The 21647-nt window shown below is 40.7% G+C and overlaps 1 protein-coding gene across 6 annotated transcripts in view; it reads right to left on the minus strand.

Annotated features, from left to right (window-relative positions):
- The window catches only part of MAP3K4 (mitogen-activated protein kinase kinase kinase 4), a 111363-nt gene that overhangs the window by 10174 nt on the left and 79542 nt on the right, over positions 1–21647 (minus strand). For 3 of the 6 annotated variants that reach the window (XM_036871698.1, XM_036871696.1, XM_036871701.1), the window contains exons 8-20: positions 20612–20711; positions 20424–20507; positions 18404–18670; positions 16866–17015; positions 14721–14882; positions 14096–14229; positions 13482–13560; positions 12589–12667; positions 8957–9053; positions 7999–8142; positions 4658–4758; positions 3890–3970; positions 815–1006 (exon numbers count right to left, since the gene is read on the minus strand). In XM_036871698.1, the coding sequence (XP_036727593.1) occupies positions 815–1006; positions 3890–3970; positions 4658–4758; positions 7999–8142; positions 8957–9053; positions 12589–12667; positions 13482–13560; positions 14096–14229; positions 14721–14882; positions 16866–17015; positions 18404–18670; positions 20424–20507; positions 20612–20711 (1670 nt within the window). The remainder of the gene's footprint in view (positions 1–814; positions 1007–3889; positions 3971–4657; positions 4759–7998; positions 8143–8956; positions 9054–12588; positions 12668–13481; positions 13561–14095; positions 14230–14720; positions 14883–16865; positions 17016–18403; positions 18671–20423; positions 20508–20611; positions 20712–21647) is intronic. The other 3 variants (XM_036871697.1, XM_036871700.1, XM_036871699.1) reach the window with 3 other exon arrangements.

Below are 21647 nucleotides of genomic sequence, written 5' to 3' on the forward strand. Positions count from 1 at the left end.
TTTATTTATTTTTAAATGAGAGTTTTGGTTTTTTTTTAATTTATTTTTGGCTGTGTTGGGTCTCCGTGGCTGCACACAGACTTTCTCTAGTTGCGGCGAGCAGGGGCTACTCTTCGTTGCAGTGCGCGGGCTTCTCTTGTTGCGGAGCATGGGCTCTAGGCAAGCAGGCTTCAGTAGTTGTGGCACGCAGGCTCAGTAGTTGTGGCGCATGGGCTTAGTTGCTCCACGGCATGTGGGATCTTCCCAGACCTGGGCTCAAACCCGTGTCTCCTGCATTGGCAGGTGGATTCTTAACCACTGCACCACCAGGGAAGTCCAGATAAATGCATTTAAATGGGGGAAAGATCTGAAACATAATCATCTCCTTCTCTCGCACAATCTTATCACTAATTATTTTACAAGAAACTGTTTCACTTGGAAATTAATTAATGTTTTAGAAAAGACTGTCCCCTCTTAATTTGTATCCAGTCTCGCTTCAATAATGATCTTGTGGGAATAAGATAAAAAGAATACAGACTAGAACAAATGGGTAAAAGTTAGGTTGTTCTCCACTAGCAACTTCTGGAGTTATCAGGCAAAACGATTCCATTTAATGAACCACTGAAAACTCTCCTTCTAAAGTCTCTTTTGTATTGTTCTTAGAAAACACTTTACAAATGAAACAAAAACCAAACCCCTCTGCAAAAGATACAATGTATATTTGCCACCTCCCTAAGAGAAAAGGACCAACCATGTAAGACTTAATCTAAAGAAGTGTAACTATTGCTATTTCTAACAGAGACAATCTTTGTGTCGTGTTCTTTAGTTTCCTTACCAATTTTGTTTCCTCTTTGCCACTTAAAGGTCACCTTCCTCAAGCCAACGTGCATAACATTGTCATAAGACTTAGGGGTGTCACAAACTTGACCAATGATATTCTTTCTCCTCATTTCTCGATACCTCTTTTCTTCAAACAGTCGGACTGACTTCTGAATAGCTTCTATGGGTCCTTGCCTAGAAGCGGTATCTGCAGGGAGAAGTGCAAACTCAGTCGTCCCAACCACTATAATCAAGTCAATTTCCAGCAAATAATAATAAAAACAGAGCAACAGACATTAGCACTCCAGCACAGCATTATCTATTCAGATACACAGCAGGTGAATTAAAGTCCACCAAAACCTAGCAACTTCAGAGTATATCACCCACTACAGAAATATGCACATAAAACAGAAGCTACTCAGACAGAATCAATGATCTCCTGTGGCAAGAGCGATGGTTAGACTCTGCAGGAACAACCCGCCTTGTCTCCTCTCTCCAATCCGCTCTCAGTGACCAGGATTCTCTTACTAAAACATAAAATCTGATTGTGTTCTTTTCCTGCATAATTTATTTCACGGTTCATCATGACCTGTTTACCGGAAGTCCAAGGCCATTGTGCATGCAGGCTCCTTCCCGGTTCACTTCTCCTACAACAGGCTCTGGACCAGCCCAGCTGAAAAGCCTCTGTGCGTCACCCCAAACCGCTTCTCACCCCATCCCCTTGCTCACACTCTCCTGTCTTCTCGCTGTCAGAGCTCTGCAGAAGTACTACACCTCTTCCAGGAAGCGTCTCTGTTGGGAAGGAAATTAAGTTTTCCTTTCTCTAGAGTAAGGGCTCTGGAATCAGAATGCCTGGAATAAAACCCTGGCTTCACCATTTTCTAGGTGGTTGACAATCAGCAAGTTATTGAACTTCTTTATACATCAAATTCCTAACCCGTGAAATGAAGGTAATAATACCTCATTCAGAGATACTGTGAGAATTTAATGAAATCACACACATAAAGCATTTAGCCCATTTAATGTTTAGGAACATTAAAATACTTAGTAAATTTTAGCTATTGTTACTATTATTCCTTATTTTCCCATCAAGCTATCTCTATTTCTCCAACATATTTTATCATGATTTACAGTAAGAAATATCTTTTACACATATAGATATCTAAAACTACAGTTTCATGAAACACTATTACTCTTTCTACATGTGACTAGGACTCCGTCCAGTTTCTTTTTAGTGCTGATTTTACAACCCACTAGAGGGTCAAAACCCATAACGTGAAAAGCACTGCTTTCTTTATGTACATCTCTACTACCGTATTTCTCATACTGTACCCTCACTAGCCATCTAAGAGCCTGAATGTTCTGTCTAAGAGATCACTGAGGACTGGGATGATTGAAAGGTTACTCTGAGAAGAGAAATCCCCAGGATTTCTAATGGTCCCACTACAGCGTCTGACTACTAATGGTCCCACTACAGCGTCTGACTACTAATGGTCCCACTACAGCGTCTGACTACAATCATTTCTGAAACACATGGGTCCTTGTTTCCCTTACCTCAATACATGACACATCGAGGCTACTCAGCACTGAATAAGATTTCATAGCTGTGAGGTCATGGACTCCACTGTCAAATATTTCTGGGAAAGGCCTACTTCTTTTTTTTTTTTTTAACAGGAAACATTTCTCAAGATTTCCCAGTCTTTAATACGTCAGTGTCAACTATAACTCTCCCAAGAGTTCCCAAGTTTACTTGACTACAAAGTATTTGTTTTGAAAATTATCACAAAGACCTGGTATCCGTGGGAACTACTGGTTATGTGAGAGCCCCTGGAGAAGACCCTCTTCCCTGTCACCAGGCTCAAGCTGAGGAAATCTCCGCCGAACTCCAAACCCTCTACCACACCTAACCTGCCCAGGCCTGTCAAATGTGGCATCACACTTGTTTTTGGTTCCATGGCTTTTTTAAAATCCCACCTTAGTCCAGTACCTTGTTTTACACCGTATGACTACAACGGCATTTCTAGCCCTTCTCCCTATTTTCCTCCCCAGTTCAGGCCGGCAGGTCAAGCTTCCTCAGTGCCCTCCTTACCCCCACCCTCGCACTCCCTGAACATAAGAGGCTTTCCAGCTCAAGAGGCTTCCGGGGCTGCCCACCATCTCTGGGTAAGGCCTTAATCACCTAGCCCATCGCTGAAGAGTGGCCGTGATCGGGTCTCCCCTACCCTTTCAGTTCCACCTCCATTTACATCTACGCTATCCAGGTCAGGCCGGCTGGTCTATTCTTCAGTCACTGGGCCTCCAGATGGGTTTCTCCTTGGGTACTTTTCCTCTTGGCCTGAGGCAGACCTCTTTCCTTCAGGGGCCAACCCAAGCCTCACCCCTCCCTGGAATCCCTCCTGATTGCTCCAGGCCCGGTGATGGTGCTTCTGCTGCCCAGTCTCACACTTTTCGAAGGGGAGCTGTGGTGGGAAGAGCATGGCCGGAAGGCAGAAGGAGTGCAGTCTGGTCCCAGCTCTCATTTACGACGACCTCGGCCAAATTATCTAGCCCCTCAGAAACTTTTATCATTTACAGAAAGAGAACAGGTTCTATTCTGCCCATGACTCAAGACTGTTGTGACGAAGAATATGTGAAAGCATTTTGTGCTAGACCACGGATTTTTCTGCTGTTTATTCTTCGGGTTTATATTGATGACTTCTGGTTCATACTGACTGACTGCTTTATAAGATGAATGCTTTCTCTCAGCTTCTTAGCATAAGACATACATGGCTATTCATTCCGCAAATATTTATTATATTCCTACCATGTATAAAGAATTATGCTAAGGGCCCACCCAGGTGACATATAAAATGAACCATCACACTGCTTAAAGAATACAAAACTGAGTAAGACATGGTCCTGCTCCAAAGGAGTTTATAAAAAATAGGAAATGGACACAAACACAGCACAGACAGAAAGTGATGTCAGAGGTATAAAAAAGATCACAAAACATTAACGTAGAAGGTCTAATAATTCAGAAGCTGAAGCATATTTTAGCGGAAACTGCTCACCTTATGCTTAAACGTGTTAAGTTCAACATTCTTTCTCTTACCCTTAGTCTGACTGATAAGTGTCCGAAGTTCCCAACTTCTTCGAGTTGACCCACTTGAATCACCTTTTGGATATGCTGGTTCTGCAGAAAGTATTTTTTCATACAAATTAAGACTTATAAAACAAATAAGCTTATTTAATTCAGAGCAAGACTGAAATGGTGAGTAGCGATGATTAGTTACCATCAACCTGTCATTCCTGGTGGTTAATTTCTGTTTGAGGTGAGTGTGAAAAGCTGTCTCTACAATCATTTATAGCAAATTGCACCAAGCTAAAAAGTTGTTAATGGAGTTACAGGACTTTAACCACAAAAACTTTCCACAAGTAACAGACCTTAGAATACTGAGCAGAAACTGGATTCTTTGGGGGCCCCCCTCCCGAGGCCCTGCCCAGGAGCCCAGCAGAGCTACAGCAGGAGCAACCATGTGGTTTCTGAGCAAAGACTCCTAGCTCTGCATTATAATAAAACTTCAGCATATCATCAACAAGCACAGTGCCACTTTATATTTTTAAAGTGAATAAGCGTGCTCAACAATTAAAATATCAGGAATAATAACTTTTTAAAATTATTTAGCAACAAAAAGAAAAGATGCAAATATAGCTAAAAAGGCATCTATTAAAAAGCCGATGTGTTCAGCACTAATCCTTCTCACAAGGCTCTGTCACTCCTTTTCGTCATTTCTTTTAAAAGGCCTTAACAGCAGAAACTGGTGGACTGAGACAAACGGTTAGGCTGACTGGAGATGCAGGTGACACCTTACACACTCACCATCTCGCTCCTCGGTGGGGCTCGAGTGACGACTCAGGGACCTAAACTGCAATTCGGCCGCTATGGAAGCCAATCGATCATTCTCAGGGACGCTGGAACCCCTGTTTTAATATTTTTGAAAATTAAGCTATCAATTCAATGGAACTCAAAATGAAAGATCTGTGAGATTCTTCCAGAGCAGGGATTCTCAACTGGGGGTAACTTTCCCCCCCCAAGAACACCTGGCATCTAGTGGGTAAAGGACAACACAAAGGACAGTCCCAAACAAAGAATTATTCTCCCAAAGTAGCAGTGCTCCTACGGAGACACCTGTCCCTGGAGTTTGGAAGGAGAACGCGTGAGAACCTGACTGCATCATGTATCGCTTTATGTTAAAAACAGCAACGACAACAAAAATAAAAGAGTATTTACTGAAGTGTTATTGACATGTGCTGAAAGCTCCATACTTTAAGCCCAGGATGGATAAAAAGTATGAGCCAAACGTGGCTAAGATTTAAAGTCATCACATTATATTTATGTACTTAATTCTATTTGAAGTGCTAAAATCATTACATGATTCAAAGAGCTCAAATCTCTTAATGAGCAAATGTAAGGGAATACCTAGCAATTTCTCAAGCAGTAGCCAAGCAAAAGTGCAGAAGAGCAGGAAGCTTAACGTATAAAGGGCAAAGTTAATTTGCTGCTTTTCCAGAATAAAGTGTTCAGCCATCCAGAATGAATCCATGAAGATTAAATAAAGCCCAGAATTAAATAAGGGAAAGTGTTAAAATTATAATTCAAATCATCCAAAATAAATACAGTGTTAGTTTATTAACAAGTTTAGTGCATATTTTTTTAAATGAATGATATAATGAAGTATGGTAGCATTTATGCTCTTTTTTATTATAGACTGAGTAGGTTTAAAGCAACATGGTCTACTGGACAGACATTCACAAATTATGAAGTATGCACTGCTCTTTTATTTCCCTAAACTCTCATATCTGGTATAGTACTTGTTAAGTCTGAAGTGACGGGGACACCTTCCACTGCCATTAGTTCATCAAAGAGTCTTGGCACTGTTTCCTGGAAAAATCACTGATGCTGAAGTGAAGAAACACACCCCACTCCTAAGCTGTGCCAAAGCCTGGGACCACGGAGAAGCCACTCGACATTTCTAATTTCCTGATTTCCCAGAGAGAAGATTAGCCAATTCGACATCCTCACATTTTTGCCAGTGTAACAGGCAAGAAAACACACTTAGATGAAGTGATGCACGGGTGAACGTTTAACAACCATTTGCAGGGGGAGCGGCAGGGTATAGACTTCAACAATTTCCGTGGCGTAACAACTGGCTTGCAGGGTTCCTGAAAAATGAACAATCAGCTCTTGCAGACCAGTAAGAGGCAGCAGTGAGAAACTGCAAAAATGTTTTCTGAACAACGGTAAAATAACTGAAGCCCAGACTATTTCCTAAGTCAAGCTGTATCGAATCAAAATATTTATCAGAAGCTGTGGGGCAAAGTAAAATTTCACCGTGGCTGACGTATCTCTAAGACAGGCAAGGGCTGCACACACGCCTGCCGACGTCAGAAAGCGCAGGTACCACCCTGCCTCCTCACAGCCTGTTCACGGCCCAGGGCTGCTCGGAGACCCCGGCTGAGGGGCACGTGTGGTCCCTGCACAGGCGCGGGAGGCTGGGCCACGGGGTTAAGGTTGGAGGCGGCCGGGAGGCTGACGACCCGCGGCTCTGCACGCCCTCACGGCTCTGCTGTTCTGCACCTACGGCCACACACACCGCCACGAAGGACAGATCACTTTATTCCTCTGTGAACGAAGGCCTTCAAGATGGCATGTTACAACGGAAGTAAAATTTCTAAATCTCAAGGATCGTCCTAAAGCATAAACGAAGAACACTTCTGAAACGCTGCTCAAAACATGCTGAGAAACTACTTAATGAAAAGCCTGGGGGACAAAACCCGGGGAGAGGCCGACCGCACGTATTTTAACTTCTATACTCAAGTACATTCAACGCACACACCACCAACTTATAAAAGCCTCAACCAGAGTTCACGAAACCTCCAGTTCTGGAGAAATTGCGTGTGAACCACAGTTCTGGCTGAGTGTTCCCCTCAACTATGACTGCGCTTTAGGGCACATCGCTTCCCTTACTGCGTTAATAAAAAAAGACAGTTTCTACCCCCCGCAGGGACATGAAGCGCATGTGGAAATGTCTGCCATGAAATGTTCTAAACGTGAGAAAAAGAGGGTAAATGGGAATTTGTTCAATGTTAATTGTTAATTTTTTTAGTTGACTGCTTAAGCTGTAAAGTACTTCGGCATTTTTTTTTAGGTTATAGACAGTTGTCGCTAAAAATTAGGAATATTAATTATTTTAGTGAATGAGCAAAATGGAAATATCTGTAGAAATTTTAGACTGTTATAAACTAAGTCTAAAAATATTTTAGTCTACTTTAAATTCTAAAAGCACGTGCCATGTCTCTGCCAACATACTAATATTTTCCTTAGGAGCAGGACACAGAGCACTGAGTTCTTTCAAAATTTCATCTTTTTTGGTCAGTTTTGTTCGACTCGATCATCATCCTTATGGGAATATGAGAATAGTGACGGTGTCCATTCTACCAGGCACAAGGGGGGAATTAAGAGCCACCAAATGTCCTTTCTCCATTCAGCATACGAGACCTTGATGAAATCCTCTACCCTCCCTGCCCACTCCCCCCCCTCAAAAAAAACCCAGCTAGAATGGGAAAAACTGCCACAGCCTCAGTACTTCTACAAAAGGCTTCATGCAAGAGACTTAAATTTTTCTGGAGCCTGCCAAACATCTGACAGCTCTCTCCAGTAATGATCTAGTCTCCATATGAGATACAAACCACATGAACTCATTTTTCCACTACTATAAACTACTTCTAATCAACAACTGTATAAATTAGGAAACCGAGTGAGAAAAGTAATCCTCTTAGAAAAACAAATCACCACCTAATGGTATTACCTAGAAGTCATCTTTGAGTGACTCCTCAGAAACTCCTCAGGAAAGGCACTATTTGCCAAAACTCTCCTATCAGTGGACCGGGTTCTTTCCTCTGACACTCTTTTCATAGTTATTATGAGCAGAGACTCTGGTCATTTTGGTTAACATTTGTGCCAAAGGAATGTAAACATCAGGCAGATTACCGACTTGTGCTGGAGCCTTGGGACCACGACCCCCCAAGGAGGGCCCCTGAGCGTCACACACCGCGGGGAAGCAGGCCCCACGTGTCCCGGGACACATCCCCAAAGCTGAGGTCGCGGCGGCCGCGCACCAGGGCGGGGGGGAGGAGACGTGACGCTGGTCGGGGGGCTACCTGGTCTCATGGGCACTGCTGATGGGTTTGGGCGGCGCAGAGTCGCTGCCGGAGGGGCCGGGGCGACCGCTGGCGGCGGTGGCAGTGACAGTGGCAGCGGCGGGGCCGCTGAGGCTCCGCGTGTCCGCAGGCACGCTCCGGGTGCTGGGAGGAGAAGAAGAGCTTCAGGAACACAGGTGACACAGGGGATGGGCTCTCACGTGGTTTCCATTAAAGATAAAGTCGGGTGAGGAAGCCAAAAATAATTTTCAAACATAAAATGCAAACTGTTCTTTGAGATTCTGGTCTAGGTACGAAAAAGAAAAATAACTAATTTCGAACTAATTATTTTTAACAATAACTGTGGTCCTTTCCTAGCAAGTAATGTAAAAAAATAAACTTTAAAAAACTGATTATACAGGGGAGAAAAAATGCTCACTACTTCAAGATGCAGAAATGCCACCACATTCCAAGTAAGTATTTTGAATGTACTAGAGTTTCCGAACTCACTTTAGAATTTAAGTTGCTTCGTAGTTACGTACACACTTAAAAGTCAAGAGTGGAAGGATCACTCCAGTTTTTTCTCCACTTTTAAAATGACATTTAGTTCCGTTTTTCAAATGTTTACCATGCTATGCACACTCAAATTTGTTTTCCTAAAGTTATTTTTCAAAGAAAGGAAAGGAAAGAATTATTCCAAAGCTGGAAAGCATTTAGTAGCTTGAGGTTGTAAATAAGCTGAGAAACTAAGTTATCTTGAAAGGTACAAGTCTGTTTCAAACTTGCAAGTCTTCTTTTGTAACTAAGGCACTGTGGTATGTCTTCAAGATAACGAAAATAAGAGCTTTTTAAAATGTATAAACAAGAACACAGAAAACAGTATTTGGTATCAGAGCAAAAGCATGAGCAGCTCCTGGAGCGTCAGAACGCACATCAGAGAAGAATCCATAAAGCGAGCAACTAGACAAGCACCAAATACCTGAATCCCTCTGGAGTTGGGATAATCAGATGCGGGTTAGGAGGGTCGCTATGGCATCGTGGTACCTTCACAGGACGGGGGCTGTTCCGATGAATGGCTGCCAGTGAAAAGAGCGACAAACGCAACTTGTTAAGGGGTCAGCAGAAAACTGTCAAACCAGGCAATTCAGTGGAAATGGGAGGTGGCTTGCTTTTGCTGGTGATCAAAATAAAACCATTTATGTAAGTAAGAAAATCGTACTACATACACAGGTGCTGGGAAAATGTCACTTTCTGAAAGTTAATAAAATTATATTACACATTTTAGAGACCGATGAAAATGTGGTTTATGTGGCATTTCTCCACTAAAAAGGAGTTCTTTATGTTGTCTGAACTTTTAAAAAGATTCTGGTCAGGGGTGATACTTCAATAGGTCCTGAGCTGGGGAGAGGTCACTGTCATTTTCGTGAGTACTGGGAGTTTTATTTAATTCCTTTAAACCAAATCAGGAGGATGGACACTGGTTTAAATTGATTATTCTTTTCAGAACATGTTTTCTTCTCTTCTTCTTTTAAATATTCTGGTAGAAGGTAAATATGGATACGATTTAAAACAAAGTTTAAAAACTAGATAAAATTTTAACCAAAATTTAAAAAGAGACCTTACCTAGCAATTACAAAAATGCTGACAATTCTACTTCCCCAATGACTAAATGTAACTAGTCATGAATATGATATATTTTGTCTATTTCTCCCTAACATGTTTTCCTCTGATTTTTAACTTTGTTTTAACCCTCCCTAGTTATTTTAAAAATGTTATATTTTCTCTTCACATGTTAATAATTTTAGTCTACGTATGTTTTACTCTAAATATGTTTATCCTAAATGAAAATACTTCCTTCTTCATGGTTTTTGTTTACTTTTAATAACACTACACAGGAGAGAGAGGAGTACCAAAAACGGAGAGATCTGAAGGGAAAACTTGCAAAACAAAAATCAAGTAATTGTTATGAAGAAATCCAGGCAATTTGTATCTCTGGCTCATTATCTCAACTATTACAACCCTAAATGGAAGTAATTCAATAGGCAAATTCAAAGGCAAAAAGAAAAAACAAAAATGATTTGGTGAGAATGCTTATGTCTTTAATTCAGCAAACGTACTGAGAACTACTGAGTCAAAAATTACTACAAAATTTTCCCATGAAGGTATAAAAATAAAGACATTCTGTTAAAACACACACACATATGGGGCTTCCCTGGTGGCGCAGTGGTTGAGAATCTGCCTGCCAATGCAGGGGACACGGGTTCGAGCCCTGGTCTGGGAAGATCCCACGTGCCACGGAGCAGCTGGGCCCGTGAGCCACAATTACTGAGCCTGTGCATCTGGAGCCTGTGCTCCGCAACAAGAGAGGCCGTGATAGTGAGAGGCCTGCACACCGCGATGAAGAGTGGCCCCCGCTCGCCGCAACTAGAGAAAGCCCTCGCACAGAAACGAAGACCCAACACAGCCATAAATAAATAAATAAACAAATACTTTTAAAAAACACACACACACACAAGTTTAACATTCTTCATTCATGAAACAGAACATTTCTTTTAAGAGTATGTATATCTGTTACAAAACTGTGCTACTTCATTGAAAAGAAAATCCAAATGGCCAATAAACGTAAAATAGATGCTCAAATTTCACTAGTGGTGAACATTTATCATAGAGATGTTTTTCATGGCAAAACTAACCAAACAAATAAGGAAATGGTGGAAAGAATTGTAGAATATCCACAATGGACACAACGTAGCCACTAAAGAGAATGAATTGGATCTATACTTGTTGACATGGAGGGATTTCTACAATTGTCAGAGATTAATATCCAATGTGATCCAATTTTTATACAGTAAATGGCAGGAAAAAAAACAATGACATCTGTGCTTGTGTGATTATATGGGCATAAAGAAAGGTGTGGTAGAATGCATCCGTGTAATTATATGAGTATACAGAAAATATAGAAGGTTCTATACCAGACTGTCACCATCTGCTTACAATGACAGAGTGTCTATCTACCCATCCGTATGAGGGTACAGCAGAGGGAGAGAAAACAGTAAGCAGCAACAACGACAATGTGCTCTCACTTTCATTAATTCCTCTCGTAAGGAAAGAGCACAGAACCAAATGATGACTCCTGCCATGTGCAGAGTGCTACAATTCACAAAATGTCATTACATTATTGAACCCTCATTAGCATCTGATTTTAAGCATTAGTAGGGGAGGCTCAAAGATGTTCAATGAGCAGCCCCAGGTCACTCAACTGCCAGGCAATCTGGCTCTCCGTCCAGGGCAGTTTCCACCATCCCAGTGGCTGAGAGGACGAAGGCCAACTCGTGCCCACAGGGAGTGCTGCAAACCGACTGTGCCACCCGCAGTGTGGGGCGAGGCAGGGTCAGCGGCTCACATGCCAGCAGTGACTACCTGTGAACTATGTGGGTATGAGGGTTTTTTCCCTTTGTAATATTTTTCTACATGTATGTTTACTACATACATTTTCTACATTGTAATTTTTTTCTACAATGAAAATGATTCCTTATGTAATAAAATACTTTAAAGAAGTAATTTTTACTGAATTATTTATCATGTATTCTTAGAGAAACATTTTGGGAAATCAGAAACAAAGTATTTATGATAATACGCTTAATCAAAAGATTGATGAGAATATAGCACGTTTTATATAAAATGTTCAAATAGTTTTATAAATGATAACTTTCATTTCATAGCAGCCTTGGGAGAAAAAGAGGTATAAACTGGGTGAATTTTAAAGATAAAGAAATCAAGCATTAAGACCTGGTCTACTAAACTTTGAGTAGCTAGCAAGTACCCTTTAAGATACAGCTGCTGCTCAATAAATTTACCATTTCTGAATTATTTTCTTTTGTGTAAATGAAATGTTTAAAATTTCTAAGTTTTCATTTTTGGTTGTTTATTACATATAAATATAGTTTTGCTTTGGTTTACTATCTCAAGAATAGGGTAAGACAGCCGTTTTCTGATACATATTTTGTTTTAAAGTTTCAACATACACTGTAAAGCTACATGTCAACTGGAACTGAAAACTGTAATATAAGTATATTATAGCAGAACTTAACTTTTTTCTTTTTTTAAGTAACACCAAATAGGAATGGGGGGGGGACCAATTAGGAATTTTCTACATTAGTGAGGAATGGGTACTTGGGAAAGCTGTGAAAAAAACAAACTCATTCTCTTTCAAAAGGTGAGGAAGGAAGGGCAGAACAATTATACTCACCCACCTGCAGCAAGAAAGGCCTTGCTTCTTACCAGACAGCTATTTCTCCAAGTCTCTCCTCCCCAGAGGAAAAGAATTTAGGGGGGAGAACAGAATGAGAGTGTTGGTGTAAAAAGAAAAAAACCTGCAGTTTAATACTGTGGACAAGCACAGACCACCTTGTGCTTGCATTTTAATCTTCCTGTTAAATTCAGAAAGACTACTGTGGAGTTCTCTACGTATACACCTCATTCCTGTAACTTTCATTGTCATTTTCCTGAATATTCTTAAAGAACCTCTATAGCATTTTAAATAACTGCAATGATGAGACAATGTGCTCACCCAAACCAGTAGGTTCTAGGAGAGGCGCTCTGTTTTCTTACCAAGGTACAAACCTGTAATAGGACTGTGCGGCTTTCCTATTACATGGCCAATGCATTCATTCATCAGGGCTTGTAAACTCTAGAAACCAAAGGAAATGGAAAAGGAAAAGAGAAAAAATGTACACTCAATTATATAAGTCGCACAAATTAGGTTTTCGGTATATTTAAGAGAAACAGGCTATCCTTAAGTAAATATTTTCAAAGTTAGTTTAAAAGAAAATAGGTATAAACATAAATCGTACATAATTTAAGATAATATACAATTCCATTTTTTATCAGCTCCCCATAGTGCAATGATGTACACAAACAAAGGACTTCTGTAATCACCTCTACTATTTGGAGGCTAAAATGAATGAATTCACATTTGAACAACATCTTTCTGATCTGATGGAATTTATCTGGATACTGGTGATAATATTTAACATTTGCCATTATGCTCTATACTGACGCACACTGGACTTCCCTGGCGGTCCAGTGGTTAAAACTCCGTGCTTCCACTGCAGCGGGTGTGGGTTCAACTCCTGGTTGGGGAACTAAGATCCCGCATGCCGCACGGCGACTAATACCAAAGTGAAACAGCTATTCCTTGTTCTTCATTAAGCTGCTAAAAAGCAGCAGCACTTTATAAAATACAAAACTGACACGTATTTTGTAAGTGCCAGGCTGCACAAACAACTGTACGCTGACTTGGTCAGCTGAACAATATTGTTATAAAAAGAGCACTGAATGTCCTACTCTGCTTTTAGTGCTTTAACCTCTCAGCATTATCATTACAATTATGTGAAAATATTTAAGAACCGCTTTTAAATTAATAAAAAGATACACAATCAGAACTAGAGAGTGATCAACTTATTTGTGTTTTTTAAGGAAAAACACTTTAGAATATCCCATACCAGGAAGTCATCTTCTGGTAAAGCTGAAATGAAACCAGGTTCAATGGCTTGCAGAAAGTCAAAACCTTGAGTTGCCCACCTGTCACAAGGAAAAGTTCAAGAGTCACAAAACAATCAAGAAGATGCCATAGCCGTTTTAGTCTATACAATACTGAAAAGTAATCTGATTGGAAAATTACCATCTAGGACAAAACACATTTGTGTCTCTATCATCTGCCTCGTGTTGAGTAAGTTTACAGCATGTTTTGAGAAAGACAAATAGCTTTTTAGTAAAGGAACAGGTTACCAATTTCTTTTCCATTTACACTAAATAACGGGCATAAATTTCATGAAGGAGAAAAGAAGATTAGCAATCAGGAAGACCTGTCCAGGGAGAATGTGAACTGCTTAAAGATAACTCATTTTGGAACAACTACAAAAGAAAAAGTTTTCCAAGAGTTATGGGGGTTTCTATGTAAATAGGTTCGTTTTTAAAAAAGGAAGAAAAAAACTGATCACCAAAGAGTTCAAAATGCTTTTTGTGTCATCTGCTCAGAAATCCCACATAAAATATAAGAATGAAGTATCAACAACCCCACATGGCTCATGAAGGAGCCATCCTACGTGGTCATTACCTGGGTCTTGTCCCTCTACCACTCTCACATTTAGTCAGGACGTAATTCATCCATTTCCGGGCAAAGCTTATATACTTGTCTCCTATCTTCTGTCTAAACTCGCCAGACATCAAACGAACGACTTCTTTATGATACTGTAAGAAGATTTCACGTATATCAAAATTAAGAAGAAAACGATTACACAAATACCTAAACACTATAATGCTGTTTAAATGTCATTTTTCTAAAAACGAAAAGCAAAAGCCAATGAACTTCACATATTCTAAAAAGAGTGCGAAGAGTTATAGAGAAAATAATGTCTTAAAATGCAATTTCACAAATGTCTTCCTCATAAGTTGAAATTAAGAATATGCTTTTATGATATTAAACATCTCTTAAAGAAGGTTTTTAAATGTAAGTGGATAGCTGTTAACACAAAATAAAAACTGGGTAAATATCTGACAGTTTAAAAGTAACCCAGCATTTCTGATATTCAACAGGGATGTAAGATGCCATTCTTGACTAAGCTGTGATTACAGTAATGAGATCATGAGATTTGCTGTACAAGATTCCTAATGCTTTCTGTAAGTAAGTTACAAAGCAATTGCAAAATTGTACTGGGTTTTTCCTCTTGTTTTGTACCTACCTCGAACCCAAAATTGTACCCTTGAATCATGGCTTCTCGGTAATACTGCTGCAATGTAGCAGATTCAGATTCATCAACTTCAGCGTCAAATTCTGAAGTGAACATGTGGTCCACTCGGTCAATGGCATCACTTATTCTGTTGCAAAGCTCTAATGCATCATTCTAAGGAATCCCAAACCATAATTAATCCAAAGTGAAACAAATCACACAATACTTATTGTATTTTAGAGGAAGATTTCTTTCATCATCACACAGACACTGACCATTGTAATATATTCCAGTCATATTTATTTTGGTTATTCAAAAGGAATGACCAAAAATAGAAAAAAATTTAGTATTTTCATTTTTATTTGTATTAGGTATTCTTAAAAACTTATGAAATACAAGAGGAAAACAGTCCATTTAAAATATAATGCCTAATTACAAGGTGGTCTTTGAATAGAGGCTTACAGCTTCGATATTTCTGCCTATCAACCACCAGTTGTTTTCTCACCTCGGTGAGTGCTCAAGAGTAAGTAAGGTTTCAGTTCCACAGAGTGAACTATGATTTCCAAATGACCTCCACAGTGTTATTAGTCGTACTGCCCTTCTTATCTCCCTGCTCAGGGGTTCTCAACCGGGGCCAATGTTACCACCCCAGGGGATACTGGCAACGTCTGGAGATATTTCTGGTTGTCCAAACATGGGGTTGGGGAGGTTGTTGTGAAATCTACTGGCATCTACTGTGCAGAGGCCAGGGATGCTGCCAGACATCTTACAACACACAGGGCAGCTCCCCCAAACTAAGAATTATGGACTGACCTAAAATGTCACCAGTATGGGGGTTGAGAAACCCTGCCCTAGCTCAAGCTTTGTAGTCTTCCCTAATAGTACAACAGCTCCAAATTGGGTTCCCTTTCCACCCACCCTTAAACACACACGTATGTACACATGTCTCTATCAGGTAGTTCCTCTACATAGTATTCCAAAATAGTCTTCCAAAATCTTCGACAATTCTCTGGGGCTTAGAAGATGAAATCCAAAATCTCTCAACAGCCTGATTTTTGCCCACCTGATTTTACTAGCCTCATCTCTCACTACTTTCCACTGTATACACCAAGATCCAACCAAATCAGACTGCTTGATATTCAGTGAGCGTTCTCATAACCCTGGTCCACAGACACCAGTGCCCAAATGTTTCTCTTATTGGTCCCTTCCCAATTTGCATCTTTTGAAATACTCCCAAGCTGAAATGCCTCCATGGCAGCAATTCCCAGATGCTACCAGGAGGATCTAATCTCTCCCTCCTCTGTACTTTAGTGTGACAGTTTAGATCCTTAAGGCTACAAATTCCTTAAGCTCAAGAATAATCAATATCTTACATAATTTTTCCAGAATTCATTAACTCAAACTAAAAGAAAAAACAAAAGTCCCCTGCCCTGGTATCTGAGTGGGGTGACAATCTATAAGAAAGAATGTTTATAGATAAATAAGACAAACCAGATTGACAAAAGGGAAACAAACGTTTATCAAAACTACTTGTAATTTCAAGAAGTCCTTCTTCTTCAAGAAGTCAAGCCTTAATGTGACTGAGAAGACTGATGGGCTGCGGGAAAGTGTGCATGAGACCAAGACTGATAAATGGAGTGCAAAATAGGAAGCAGGTGAAAACGGGAAATAATGGCAGAGAAGGCAAGGCTCTGCCTTGTCATGAACTTGAAGGCCTTTCTGCCTGTCTGCAACTAGCTTTCTCAATTAATTTGACTGAATCATCTGTTAAATGAAAGAATAAATAACTCTTCTTTTAAATTACACATTTTTGACTTAAGGTGCCTCTAGTAAATACTGGTAATTGCTAAAGGAGAAATAAACTTGGATTAGGAATGAGGAGACCTAAAAGTCCAATACTGACCAACCACGTGACCATTAAGAAGTCATGTAACGATTCAAATGTTTATCCTCTCCAATTCTAATGTTACACAGTTCCAAGAAAGATCGAGGAAATTTTTAATTTAGACATGGGAAAAATGCGAAGAGAGGGAGAATGGGGAGGACACTTTAAGAGTTCAAGTCCCTGGAGTGACTTAAATTACAACAAACTGATTCTTCCCTAGCATTACACCAAACATAAATAAATTAGCTACGGTAGAGTTGATGGTGAAATACCTTCAGCTGCTGCAAAGCTTTGGCGATGACGGGCTGACTGGATGTCTGCTCCTGGCGTAGAGTCATGAGTCCTTCAGTGGACTGCTGGAAAGTTTTTCTATGAATTATGAGATGGGCAGACTCCATGACAACTAGTAAAAGATTATCCACCTGGGAGGAAAAACAAGCACAGGGCTTAAACACAGACCCACTTAGCTTTCCACTCTAGTTCAACCCCCAGTCCCAAAACAACACCAACCTCAGGGCCACCAGGCCAGCAACCATCTGATCAGAAAGTAGTTGTCAAGCACAGTTGCTCCCATGGGGCAGCACACTGCAGTGGGCACTGACGGTTCCGCTCTCCAGCGCAATGGGGAGGAGTCCCGTGGAATTAAGTGGGCATGAAGTCTTTGAAGTATGCTAGAACTCCAAGAAATTCATTACTCCTGGAGCAAAGTGTGTGTCTGTGTGTGTGTGTGTGTGTGTGTGTGTGTGTGTCTGTGTGTGTTGAAGCAGCATGTGGAGATAGAAAATGCAGGAATAAGAGTGGGATGAGATGAGGGGCCTTGCATGAAACAGAAATCAAGACTTTATGATTTGTATTCTTTAAGTGATGGTCATTGCAGTATTTTGAGTAGACCTGTGATGAGATGTACGAATTTTAAGGATCATTCTGGAAGTACCAAAACAAGCAAACAAATACAGAATTGGAGGGAGGGAAGGCGAGGGTTGAAGCAAGGAGGGCCCTGCAACAGTCCAGGAAAGGGCTGGTAAGGTCTGACCATGGCAGCTGCTCTGGGGATGCAGAGAAAGGCTCATGTACTAGAAAGGCTTCGGTGCTGGAGCTAGTGACTAAGTGGAAGGGGGGGGAGGCTGAAATTGTATGAACTGTCACATCCTGGTTTAAACAACTGAGTGGACAGAGCACCAGTCACTGAGACAGGGAATACAGAGAAAAGGCAGATTCGTAGAGCTGAGGGGACAGCTGGCCGGGGTGCCCAGCTCTGGTCAGGCTGAGTTCAAGGTGCACAGGTGCACTCACCACCGCTGTTCCAGAGCTGAACACAGAGGCATGAGGAGGCTTCTTACAGTTTTAATTACTGAGCTACACAGATTGTCATGGGATCCCTGTTAGGTAGGCAGGTGACAACCTTGACTACAAAAATGAAAACTTAAGTAGCCAATAAATCAGAGTACTTGGAGAACTGGGCTTTCTGGAACTACAAATTAAAGGAGTAGATAACTCCTTTCAGATCAGGGGTGGTTGGATCTAACTACATACATGGCTGGAGTAAGAAAAGATATAAAGAAAACATTTCAAATATTTTGGTATAATTGAACATACTTAAAGAATTTGCCCGAATATTTTAGTACAATAATGCTACAAAACTATCTATCAAAACATCAAGGTCTATTTTGGGGAAGTGGATACTTGAGACTGCTTAAACCAATCATTCATGAGCTGCTAACAATTCCTTTTCCTAAAAGTATTTTACGTAAGCAATGCTGCTTCCAGGCAGCGGGGGAACGGTGGGGCAGGGACTGGGAGTGAGACAGACCTGCATGCTTCTCAAGGTATCAACAGTCTCCACCTGAGGCACAATTTTGACAGGCTGTGCCTCCCACGTGGCCCAGCTGCCATCTGAGTCCTGAGCGCGGTCACTATGTTTGGTTAGAAGCAGATAGGCGTCAATTAGTAGTTCATATGAGTCTTTCGAGCAGTCCTTTCCTGCGGCTGCATTGAGTAACTGCAAAATAATACTCTTCTCCTCAGCAATGGTGTCTGGAACAAACACCTGCAAGTTTTCTAAGCCAGGAATTTGTACCTGGAAAAGAAACAATCCAAAATCTTGAATTAAAGAACATAGTATATTATAGAAAAAAAAAAAAAAAACTAGAAAAAGACAAGTGGGTTTGGGCAAGGAGATGTGGGAAAGGCCTTAATTAGAGCTATGAGGGGAACGGCAAGTCCAATCGACCCTGGGCATCCACAGAGGCCTGGTTCCGAGATCCCCTCGGATACCAAAATATAAATATATACGCCCTTATATAAAGTGGCGTAGTATTTGCATGTAACCTACACACAACCTCCCGTACACTTCAAATCATCTCTAGATTACTTATAATACCAAATACAATGTGAATGCTAGGTAAAAGGTTGTAAATACAATGTAAATGCTATGTAAATAGTTGCCAGCATGTTGCAAATTCAAGTTTTGCTTTTTGAAACTTTCAGGAATGTTTTTTTCCCTAACTATTTTCAATTTGCAGTTAGTTGAATCAGCGACTGCAGAACCCGCAGCTACGGAGAGCCGACTGCAACTCAGTTCAATGGGACCGGAGGAGGGAGAGTGTGACTGTACTGGGGGAGAGGTTGGTAAAGTTTGTCCACGTACAGGGCATCCTCCAATTTCTTTATTGTCAACAACAAAGAGAACACTCAGCAGGGGAAGAATGTCAGCCTGAAACAACCTGAGTGAATGCCACTTTGCAGTGCAGTTTTTAGGCAAAGCTGTCCCCACAGAGCAATGCACTGCAGTGGGCACTGGTGGCTAGGGTCTTCAGCACCAGGAGCGGAATCCCAGGGGAGTATGCCGGCACCATGTCTTTGAAACAGAAAGTCACCTGACTCAGTGAAAGGCAAAAAATGTTAATACAGATCCACTAATTATTCTTGACAGGGGCACTGTACAAAGCCTTTTAAAGATCAGTTTAACAAGGGGTACATATGTGATTACGTTGTGCAAGTCACACATAAACACATGTGGGATAAAACTTCCAGTGACATCATACACAGATTCTAAAAGTACTAAGCTCAAACAGCTTAAATGGGAGCAAAGATGGTGACTCAAAAAGTGGGTCTAGGGCTTCCCCGGTGGCGCAGTGGTTGAGAATCCGCCTGCCAATGCAGGGGACACGGGTTCGCGCCCTGATCTGGGAAGATCCCACATGCCGCGGAGCGGCTGGGCCCATGAGCCACAATCGCTGAGCCTGCGCGTCTGGAGCCTGTGGTCCGCAACAAGAGAGGCCGCGATAGTGAGAGGCCCGCGCACCACGATGAAGAGTGGCCCCCACTCGCCACAACTAGAGAAAGCCCTCACACAGAAACGAAGACCCAACACAGCCATAAATAAATAAATTAATTAATTAATTAAAAAAAATTAAAGAAAAAAAAAAGTGGGTCTAGTGATGGCCAGGACACTGACATCAAAGATTCATGTAGAAAGTTTGAATTGTTTCAGGAAATGTGAGGGTGAGAAAACAATTACTTAAAAGCAACACATTACTTTATAGACATTATTTTAAATATATATGTGTAACTAATTTGATAAATTATATTGTATGAGTAAATGTTTGGGGTTTTTCTTCTGCATTCTTAAAGCAAGTTAGTTAAGTCAAGTATGAAAAACGTTGTTTTTCTAACTGTTGCATTGGGAAATTATGGGACAGTCTTAAAACTGGGGTCCACATATGGCCTGCAAAGCCTAAAATATTTACTATCTAGACCTTTAAGAAAAAGTTTGCCTGTTTAGAGTAAAGTAAGAAAGGTAAAATAATTATGCCACCTTAAATACATACCTTAACGTACTGTTTTGATTTCAGGACATCCAGAAGGTCTCTAACTGGGGCTGAAAGTATGAACTCTGCAGCTATTTCCAGGTCCTAGGATCACAGTTACAAAGAAACTTCTTTAGGGTTAGCTTTTTGAAAAATAAGATAAAAGAAAAATAAGAAAAAATAATAATTAATCAGGATTGTTAACTCACCTTTCTCAGCATTTTAGCAAATCCAAGTGCTTTGGAGGCTCTTTCTCTAGCCTCGTGAAAGAGCTCCTTCAGTGCTCGACTGATCTCTATAACAGATCTCCTGCCAAGTTGATTGAAATCCAGTTAGAATACATTACGGTATGCCAAGAAATACACAACAATACAGATGAAGCAAGTTCCAAATCACGTTAATGAAGACCGAAGATTTTAGAAGCAAGCAATTATTGGGAATGGATTCAAAATATTCAAAAGCTTGCTCCCTACAGCTTTCTAGAAAGTACTTGTATTTTTTAAATAAGTAAGGCACACTTAATAACCTCCAAATAAGAGTATGCTCAATCTTCTAAAGACTTCATTAAGATAATTCTTGGAGTATGAAATAAGTTCTTGACTCCCAGCTCATAATCTAACTAAAAAGGAATATATACATAATAGCAGTGAACCAGTAAACGTTTAACAACCTGCTCCCCCAAAAATATTGTCTTGTGTGGTGTTTGCCAATTTTCATGGTGTGAATACTCCCATCACAGGTGTTTTCAATCCACCAACAGGACATCACTGAGCTATAACTTGGGAAGAGATGTGCACAAGGCACGTGGCCTCTCTGGAGCCAGGACAAGTCAGCCCCACAAATCACTGCACATGAACCCACGTCTAGATCCATCCCTAGTAAACAACCAGAGCATTATCAGAGCCATTCTCTAGTTCACCATCTTAATTCTTGAATTCTCACATTTTGAATCTTCCATGTTAGCGTTCAAAACTGCAAGACCTTCTACAAACTAATTCACCCCATTTCTCAGCTATTAGGTATTTTCCCAGGTGAGAGCCTATGTGGTCACTTCTTTCTCTAATCCTGGCATAAAGACATCCCAGTGTTCTGAAACCCAAAAATGCGTTTTTTATCAAATTTTGGAAAGTGAGAGAAAACATCTCTAGAGAAGTTAGTTCTGCCTGAGCACTTCCTAATGTTGACTCATAGGATATTGCTGATAATTGGCCACTAAATAGCTATATGAGTATTACATATGCCACA

The sequence above is a fragment of the Balaenoptera musculus genome, chromosome 12, assembly GCF_009873245.2.
Source record: "Balaenoptera musculus isolate JJ_BM4_2016_0621 chromosome 12, mBalMus1.pri.v3, whole genome shotgun sequence".
In the NCBI taxonomy this organism is placed as follows: domain Eukaryota; kingdom Metazoa; phylum Chordata; class Mammalia; order Artiodactyla; family Balaenopteridae; genus Balaenoptera; species Balaenoptera musculus.